A 10,356-nucleotide genomic window follows, 5' to 3' on the forward strand; every position below is an offset into this window, starting at 1 on the left:
AAAAAAAAAAAAAAAAAGCTACTCCGTGATTCTGATGTAACTACTCTGGGCTGGAACACTAGCGTTGGGCTTCTGCAGCCAGAATTGAGAATTCCAGGGAGGCACACAGCAGTGATGAGAAGTCTGGAGGCACATCAAGGCTTCACTGTAAGACAACAAGCAGGGCTGGAGAGGCAGCTCTGCAGGCAAGACTGCTGATCCTGCAGAGGACCTGAGTTCAGCACCCAGCACCCACATCAGGTGGCTCACCATGGCCTGGAACTCCAGCTATAAGGAATCAGACCCTCTTCTGACCTCTGTGGGCACCCACACACAGACATTCACTCACACAGACACAAAAGTATGCATAAATATTCAAAATAAAATCTTATGCTGGGTATGGTGGCACACACCTTTAATCCCAGCATTCAAGAGGCACAGGCAGGCAGATTTCTGAGTTCGGGACCAGCCTAATCTACAAAGATACTCTCAGGACAGCCAAGGATACACACAGAGAAACCCTACCTCAATAAAGAAATTATACACACACACGTGTGTGTATGTGTATGTATGTATGTATGTGTGTATATATATGTGTGTGTGTTTTCAGTTTAGAACTGTATATATACATATATGTATGTATGTATATATTCATATAACCCATTCACAGTCAGTAAACCATTTCCCTCAGTTCACTTTTCTCTAGGGGCAAGAAAGCAAAAGTCTTGTGTGTATAAACTGCTCAACAAGTGAGTCTCAAGCTCTGTTTCATGTTTATTTTGATTTTTACTGATGCTGTATTTTAAAAGCATGACTTAATACTTTAAAAAGCAAATATTCTGCAATATTAGGAATGAATCAAAGAAATGTAATAATGGGTAAAGAACTGGAAGCCAAACTCCAGCTACTACAGAGTAAGAATATAGAACAGATGTAAACTGACCAAATGAAAAGCAAGTCAAGAGTTAATGTTTCAATCCAGGTACTGTGCACACAGACCTGTAACCCTGCCAGTCCATATAAGGATCCTAAGTTCAAGGCTGAACTGCATTACCAAGACTTTTCCCCCAAAATAAATAGTGTACAGGGTAACGTGTACAAACTTTAAAGAGAAGGGATAGAAAATTCTACTGCTAGTCAAGGAATTTTACTTAAAACATCATAAAACAGGGCTAGAGAGATGGCTCAGCAGTTAAGAATAGTGGCTGCTCTTCCAAGGGACCTGGGTTCAATTTCCGGCACCCACATGGCAGCACACAGTTGTCTGTCAACTCCAGTTCCAGAGGAGCTGGCACTCCCGTGTGTGTGTGTGTGTGTGGGTGTGGGTGTGGGTGTGTGTGTGGGTGTGTGTGTGTGCGCGCGCGCGCACACACACACTCGAAGGCAAACCATCAATGCAAATAAAAATAAAAATATTTAAGGGCTGGTGAGATGGCTCAGTGGGTAAGAGCACCCGACTGCTCTTCCGAAGGTCCAGAGTTCAAATCCCAGCAACCACATGGTGGCTTACAACCATCCCTAACAAGATCTGACACCCTCTTCTGGAGTGTCTGAAGACAGCTGCAGTGTACTTACATATAATAAATAAATAAATCTTTAAAAAAAAAAAATATTTTAAAAAAAACCCACAAAACTGAAGAGTGAGGTGCAATAAAAGGACAGGCAGTGACTACTGGTGACAGAGCCCTGAAGGCCAACTGAAGCCTCAGAAGCAGCCCAGGCTCCTGCAGCACAGAGCCGCCTGGTCCCGGCTCCTGCCATGGCCACGATGCCTTCGAAAAGTTCTCTCAAATAGCCTGAGCTCCCACTGCCTTGTCCCTGAAGTGTAAACTCAGATCCAGCCTATAAAGGGCTCCTGACGGCTGGGTTACCTAGACAGCTTGGGAGCACCGAATGCAGCACCTGTCATAGAATAACGAACAAAACATCACCTTCAGGGGAAAAATACATTATTCTGTATACAAAAGACACACCTGTTTCACTTTTTAAGCCATTGGTTTAGCTGAGGAAAAATGTTTTCTTCATGTTCTTTTCATCCTAATCTGCCACTTGAAACAAACATTAGAGAGACCAAAGGGCACTCCGCTCTCACAGGCGTCCCACCCTTCCCAGAACTGTAAGCCCATCCATCTGCATCAGTGCAAGAGTGGTGTTTACTGTACACAGTTGTTGAGTGCTCCAGGAACCCACAAACAATGCCTCTGTGTGGTTTGGGGGGGTTTTCTTGAGGAGGGGGGTTTACTTTTTTTCCTATAACCAGCTTACATGTGCACAGAATTCCTGAGTTTTACTTTATTTCTAAAACAGTATTGACAAAAACAAAACACACACACAGAGATTCCACAATACATGTGAGCTCCCACATTTAATGCTCTTAAAGCAAGCGATGTCCCCAGCCCTGCCACTCGCAGTCTGGAGAGAAGGCAGCCCTGCAGAGAAGGGGCCAGCTGTAAGCATGCAGTTTGCTGCATCACCAGACACATGCATCACACGCATATGCTGCAGCCTGTGTCACCAGACACATGCATCATGCGCATATGCTGCAGCCTGTGTCACCAGACACATGCATCACGCACATATGCTGCAGCCTGTGTCACCAGACACATGCATCACGCACATATGCTGCAGCCTGTGTCACCAGACACATGCATCATGCACATATGCTGCAGCCTGTGTCACCAGACACATGCATCATGCGCATATGCTGCAGCCTGTGCAGACCTGTTTTCATAATTCTCAAGAGCTATGCTAATGTAGTAAGGAAAACCAACACCATTTGAAAATTATCTGTAACAGGTTTTTTTAAAGCCATGTTGATATTTTCAGAAGTTTCGTGAGAACTAAAATAATTTGAATGGAAAAAAGCAAAATTCAAATACTAATACTGACTTACAGTAGTTTCTGCTGTGGTATGTAGTGGTAGTGATTTTCTGGAACAGATCCTCCTGCTCAACCTCTAAGGTTTGGGAAATCAGTGGCCTGTGCCACCTCATCTGGCAAGTTGCAATGGCTTTAATAATTACCAAGAATCCAAAACAGGTGAAAGTATCTAAACCTACCCACAATGAGGAAATAAATAGATGTTAATAGAATAAAAGAATAGATGTTAATAAGAAAGATGGTTTGGTGAGCTTAAAGGCTAACAAATAAATCTGACAGGGCGGGGATATAGCTCAGTGATAAGAGTGCCTGCCGAACATGCACAGAAAACTAAAGCAAAAGATGGTGTGTGCGCATGTGTGCACATGTGTCTGCGGGCATGTGCAGACCAGACGTGTGCATGTTTTCCTCTATCACTCTCCACCTTAAGAGAAGAAAGTTACCACATTTATTCATCCTTTCCCTGTGACACAGCGTGTGGGCAAACGTAAGTAATAGACAGAAGAGAGCTTACAGACCCTGCGGGTTCTGGGGATCAATCTGGGCCTCGTGGCTTTGCCAAGCTGCTTCTCTTTACCCATGAATCCATTTCCCTGGACCTCAATGACTGGTTAGACTGGCTGGCCAGGACCCTCCTGTCTGCATCCCCAGCTCCGGAATTACAGGAATGTGCTGTCAGGCAGGGATCTGGGTTCTGTCCCCCTGCTAGGGTCAGCATTCATTTTATTACCCAGTAAGCCGACCTCCTAGGCCACTTTGTTAGAATCTGTTCTGCTGCACTTCACCTGTACATCTGTTTGACCAATTACGGAAACCATTATCGCTCTTCCTTAAGGAGATTAAATCAGATAGGATTAAGAAAAACAGACGGTAACAGGGTCTATTTGTCGTTAGTGGCAATGTGGCCTGTATCTACTGAGTCCATCATGGCTGGAGAGGGGACAGTGAGCAACGGCATGTCAGGACGAGACTCTCTGCCCGCTCTCTGAAATTAAGACCATGGCAAGGACTAGCACTACAGGCTAACTCCTTGCTTTCTCGCTCTGTTAAACACAGAACAGCTGCAGGGCAGGGATTGGAAAATTCCACTCACAGAGTAAAAGACAGTCATCTCTAGAGAGAATCATCCAAGTGAAAAGGAATAGCAAAAGTTCATTCTGGCTACTGCCTATAAGCCGGAAGGTATGGAGGAGGCTCTGGCAAGGGGCATGAAACTGAATGTGAATTTGACTTCAACCTCCATCAGTGATAACCAAGCCCACCACTAAAACCACAGACTACAGTGTCTCAACAAGGCACAGCCTGTGAAGCGCGCACTTACGGACCTTGGCTCATAAGCTCCGATGGGAATAGCCGCAAGGTCAAAAGGCCCAAACCTTTTTCCGATCTCTTCAAACGCGGGGCAGTACCCAGTATCCCCAGCAAAGAAGAACCGACTCCAAGGCCCGAGCACGGACCAGCTGCCCCAGAGCACCTTGTTGTCGTCCAGGAGGGTCCTTTTACACCAGTGCTGGGAAGGCGTGAAGACAAAGGTGACCTTGTCGTGACCAGGGACGCAATTCTCCTCCCACCAGTCCAGCTCAATCACGTTCTCGCAGCCACATTTCTGCATCCAGTCGAGAAGGCCCAAGGGCACGAACCACCTCAGCTCGCTGCCGAACCGCTCGTTCAACGCCAGGACGGAGCCGTAGTCCAGGTGGTCGTAGTGATTGTGACTGATGAGGACAGCATCTATCGTGGGGAGTTCGCTTATTGTACACGGGGGACGGCGAAACCGCTTCGGACCCACGTACTGCGAGGGAGAGGCGCGGGAGCTGAACATGGGATCCGTGAGGAAGATGAGGTCATCCATTTCCACCATCAGCGTCGCATGTCCCAGCCACGTGACTCGCAAGCCAGCCTCTCTCACTCCAGTGTCTTCCGGGTCACTGATAAAATATGGCTTAAGCACTGGGAGCTCTTTGTCAAGTTCCTGTATATATAAAAAGAAAGGAACACAGCAGTATTTAAAGGTGGAAAGATATTACATCATCACACAAAGTATTTTGACCTAAATTTCAGAAAGAGCTATTTGGGGGATAACTGAAGTCATCCAATGGACCTGGTGCTTCTGCTCTGCTCTTACACAGCGTGTACCTTGCTTCTTTCTAGATGTGACTTAGTAATAGCAGTTTGGGGATCTACCGCCCTGAATGCAACCGCAAGAGTTAAGTTAAACTGAAACCTCTCAGTCCTGCTCGGCTTATGCGGAATACGGCAGGAGACTGGCCTCAATGCAGTCGCTTGCCACTGTTACCTCAGTGAGCTGAGCGTGTGTTTGCTGTTGAAAACCAGCCTGAGAAGCAGCCCTGTCCCTGGAACTTACAAAGCAAGCCAGGGCAGCTGATGGTTAACCCTTGGATCTTACAGGCCTTACTTTTTGAGCGCATAAAATTCAAAGGAAAACAGTGTGGTGCTTCCTGGGGTGAGGGGGGGGGAGGATCACGTTCATAAATGGGCCTTCTCACTCCTTACCCTTACAAGGCCGGCTGACACAAGAAAGGAAAAAGAGACAAGGGAGAAAAGGAACCAAGATGCCACCAAGACGGTCTGAGTAGAAGGAAAGGTAGAGCTTAGCAGAGAAGTCCCTTATGCTCATCAAGCTCAAGTTCCCCGTGTGGAAGATGGCTGTAACTACTTCAGGGTCATGAGAACTGAATTAGGAATGGCTGGCTCCCAATACACATTCTGTAAGTATTCCAAAAGAAGGCAGTTCGCAACCCCCGTGAGCAAGCACACACCAGTCTTGCCCATATCTTTTATCTCTCCATAACCAGTAGCCTCCACTGGCACTCCTAAGTAGCAAGCAGACACATGAAAGTCCTCACGACTGTTTGGCTGTCTCCCTGCCCACTCCACGCCACACCAGAGCTGTAACAGTCCTGGAGAGTACCAAGCTGGACGTGGGAGGTAACATTATAACCCCCAGCACCTGGGAAGCTGACGAAGAACGATCAAGAGTTCAAGGCTAGCCTTGGTTAGTAGAGTTAAGACCTGTTGAAAAGTCTTCACTGTTCTCTACTGCCTGACGAAGCCCAACTCACCCTCTTGCCCAGCAACTGGCTGCCTGTGGGTGCCCAGCCCCGCCCTGCTTCGAGTCACACTCTCCCTGCCACATACACTCCCCAGCCCACACACTGGCCAACACTCCCTATTCCTGGGCTGAGTTTCAGACCCTCTGACTGAGGGGTCAGAACAGGATTTCTGACCCTGTTTCTCAGACCTTGAGACTGTATATCCTCCAAGGGACCATTCATAAGTCTCTGTAGATGCAATGCCTCGCACTGGACGTGTGTGTTTCTATGCACACAGGCCTCCCGCCTCTAAGTATCCCAGCTTGAATGTAGACTCTTATCTTGCCTTATACAGCTCGGAAACCATGAGAAGTACCTAGTTTAGTGACTTTGACACAGGATGTGATCAATAAAAATATTGTATAAATTAATGAACAAATTCGATTAATTCTCAAATTTTACAATTAGGGTTAGTGAAAAAGTATCACAAGGTATATTTGCAGAGAATTAAGGAAAAAATGTTTAAAAATAAAATGGGGGCAAAAGGAAGAAAAGGGGTACTGAAGAGATGGCTCAGCAGTTGAGGGCACCTGCTGGTCTTTAGAGGGCCTGGGTTCTGTTCCCAGCACCCACATTAGGGTGCTCGAAGCCACCCACAACTCCAGTCCCAGGCATCTGAACCCGTCTCCTAGCCTCTTCAGGCACGTGCAAGCATGCGGTCCACACTCAGGCACACGAATTCACATAAACTAAACAAGGAATGTTTTTAGAGAAAGGAAAGAAATGAATGTGTTAGGCGTGATACTAGCCACATGACAGTGATGATGACAAAATGCTCTCATATCAAGTACTGAAGCACAGCATAAAATAACATCAGCAATAGCCACCCTTTATATAGATTTTACTGTTAGATGCTGCATTGATTTATAAAAAATTTTAGACTTAATATAGATCAAAATACCAGAGATAAAAGCTACTTTCATCTTATAGATGAGAAAGTAAAGAGTTACAAAGTTACCCTTACACAAGTCAACCAGAGTTACCCTTACACAAGTCAGCCAGAGTCACCCTTACACAAGTCAGCCAGAGTCACCCTTACACAAGTCAGCCAGAGTCACCCTTACACAAGTCAGCCAAAGTCACCCTTACACAAGTCAGCCAGAGTCACCCTTACACAAGTCAGCCAGAGTCACCCTTATACAAGTCAGCCAGCTAGTCCCCTGATATGTATTCTAACTCCCCCCACCTCCGTGTGTGTGTGTGTGTGTGTGTGTGTGCTGCTGAAGATTGAACTCAGGACCCCATCCATGGTAAGCATGTGGTCAACTAAGTACCTTACCTTATTGAAAGAGCGAGCTCGGGGAACAAGTGTGCAGAATAAGGGGCGATAAGATCCCCAAACCACAAGGAAACATTGGAGATGGTAGGTACATTCATCATCTTTACTGTGGCAATCTGTTCTGCATGAGTCAATGTTAAAACTCATCCAATTATACACTTTAAATATGTGGAACTTGTATTATGTTAACAAAACTACTTTAAATGTTTAATCAGAACCACATTAAACAGTGTGTTGAAATGTCTGCAAAATAACGACCCCTGAAAACTAATGCACTTTGGGTTTGCTCTATTTAAAGGCCACCTGAAGCTTGGCATTTAGCATCATCCGAATGGCTGCTGGGTCATAAAGCCCACCACTGAGCACCGTTAGCAGCCTCAGTTTATTCACTAAGCTAAGCCATCACTGTAGATGGTTTTTAGGGGACGGAGGAGAGCAAGAGAATGAGGGTTGGAAGGTGAGGACTAAATGACAAGAGTATTACATCTGGAAATAACAGAAATGATTTTTGTGTGGTTGCACATATCCATGAATATACTAGAAACTATGAAATTGTATGTTTAATGGATCAGTTGTATAGTACGGAAATTATACTCCACAGTCAAGAAATCATACTCGTCACTCAAGAAAGCTTCTTATAAAAAGAGAAAGTGCCGGGCGTGGTGGCGCATGCCTTTAATCCCAGCACTCGGGAGACAGAGGCAGGTGGATTTCTGAGTTCGAGGCTAGCCTGGTCTACAGAGTGAGTTCCAGGAAACCCTGCCTCAAAAAGAGAGAGAGAGAGAGAGAGAGAGAGAGAGAGAGAGAGAGAGAGAGAGAGAGAGAGAGAGAGAGAGAGAGAGAGAGAGAGAGAGAGAGAGAGAGAAAGTAGTGATGAGATCTGAACACTTCTTTGCTGTGGTGTTTGGATGAGAAAGTCCCCCAGAGGCTCAGGCGTTTAAATACTTGTTTCCCAGCTGGTGTCACTGGTGGCAAGGTTGAGGAGGTGTGGCCTTGCTCCAGCAGGGTATCGCTGGGGGTGGGGCTTGGGGCTTCCACGCCTGGCACCACTCCCACCCAGCTCTCTGTGCTTCCTGCTTGCAATTCGAGGTCTGAGCTCTCTGGCTTTCCAGCTGCCATGGAGCATCTCCCTCTTCCCTCACTACAAAGCAACAGCTTTTATTTACAAACGAACTGCCTGGCAGCTTCCTCAGGAAACTCAAACAAACATGACCTCCAGCTGAGCAGCCAAAAAGAAAGCAAGGCAAAGACTACTTCTTCAGGAATTGAGGGAGATGGCTGAGTGGGTAAAGTGCTCACTGCACAAGCATGAAGACCTGAGTTCTGGTCCCCACCATCCCCACAAACGCTGACCTCAGCACTAAATGGGTGCAAACAAGGATTCAGGAATCTGTGATGGGCACACAGGCATGTGTGTTAGTGTTCTGTTGCTGTGACAAAACACCAGGAGCCAGGCGTCTTGTAGAAGGAAAAGTTTATCTGGGCTCAGGGTTCCATCCCAGTGGAGATTCGTGGCAGCAGGCTGGCATGGCAGCGGGAACACAGGTCCGCCAGCCTAGCTAAGTCTGTGAGCTCCAGCTTCAAGGATAGACTGTCTCAAAAACTAAGGTGGAGGGGGATTAAGGAAGATGCCCAATGGCGCATGCACACACACACACACACACACACACACCCCAGAAAAGTTAAGAAGGATTTATAAATATTTCATCACAACAGAGTTTGAAAGCGAATGTAGAACAGGAGAGAAGGAGGGAGGGAAGTGATTCTTGATTTCTTGAAGCAAACAAGGTTGTTTGTTTGTTTATCTAGACCAAGATTGTCTTGGTTCATTTTCCTTCATGGAAACTGCAAAAGGGAAACTCATAAGGCCCATAATTAAAAGAATACTAATGTTTTGGTTTCCTTGAGGAAAAGGAAAAAATCCAAATGTTCTCTGTGCCAGGTCAGGTGGTGCGGCGTGCCACACTGAGAGGGCGCTTCTGGGTCACATAAGCTGCTCCCTCAAGCTTCCCAAGGAAAACAACCAACACGCCTGTTTTGAAGTAAACAGACAGCTTTGGTCCCAGGGAGTAGCAGCAAACTGTGGGCTGTTGTGCTGGGGGGGGGGGGAGAGATGCAAATCACCCAATGAGTGGGGAACACTGCTCTGCACATCCGAATCCACCCTTGGAGGGGAAGACTTTCACAGAGAACCTTTTATGGTTCAAACAAGCAATTTTTTAGACAATTTGCCATTTTAAACATCCAGGACAAATCCTATTATGAGCAACTCTTGGGATCTGTAGTCTTTAGTTGTACTGGAATTTTTTTTTCTGTGTCCAATGTACACAAAGACTACCTAGTCATTTTGGAACAAAACAAAGGATGGAATTTTCCAATGAGTAGATAAGGGAATTGCCTGCAGCTGAAGAAAGTATAGAAAGTGTATTTTCAGACTGAAAGCACCTGCTAGGTACTGACTACAGGGAGGAGTACAAAAGCAAGCTGTCCGGGTGAAATTTTAGAAAGTAAGGACCAGTGAGATGCCTGGGTTTGCTCAGTGTTGGAAGTTTCAAGCCATCATCAAGTGACTCTGTTGCTCTGTGCCCGTGAGGGGCAGCACAGCACGGCGAGGGAGCTACAGCAAGCCCCTTATGTTCCTGCCCAGACATGAAAGAAAGGAGAAAGGAATGAGAGTCCCACTGTCACCTTCAAGGGCATGCCACCAACGGCCAGGAGACTTCCTACTGCCCCTACCTCTGAGTGTTTCTACCGATTCTCAATAGCATGAGGCCGAAAAATGAGCTTTTAACACATGAGCCGTGCAGGTCAAGTAAGATTTAAACCACAGAAGAACGTCTCCCAGGACTGAGAGAGAAAGAAGGCCACACAGTCAGGGAAGAGCATAACATTGGTTCCCATCTCCCAGGGCCCACTCTTTTCACCCAGCCACGCTGGGGCAGCCTGTTTGCCAACTTGACAGCATCCTCCAAGTAATGAAACTCACGAAGCTTCTGTTTCCCTCCTAAAAATGCTGCCTGCCAGCCGGGCATGGTGGCGCACGCCTTTAGTCCTAGCACTCAGGAGGCAGAGGCAGGCGGATTTCTGAGTTCGAGGCCAGCCTGG

At 46.6% G+C, this 10,356-nt stretch overlaps 1 protein-coding gene across 4 annotated transcripts in view; it reads right to left on the reverse strand.

The window, feature by feature from the left end:
• Napepld (N-acyl phosphatidylethanolamine phospholipase D) overlaps positions 1-10,356 on the reverse strand; it is a 37,738-nt gene that overhangs the window by 8,179 nt on the left and 19,203 nt on the right. For all 4 annotated transcript variants that reach the window (XM_029535708.1, XM_021191397.2, XM_029535707.1 and 1 more), the window contains exon 3: positions 4,185-4,831. In XM_029535708.1, the coding sequence (XP_029391568.1) occupies positions 4,185-4,831 (647 nt within the window). The remainder of the gene's footprint in view (positions 1-4,184; positions 4,832-10,356) is intronic.

The sequence above is a fragment of the Mus pahari genome, chromosome 2, assembly GCF_900095145.1.
Source record: "Mus pahari chromosome 2, PAHARI_EIJ_v1.1, whole genome shotgun sequence".
Lineage (NCBI taxonomy): Eukaryota > Metazoa > Chordata > Mammalia > Rodentia > Muridae > Mus > Mus pahari.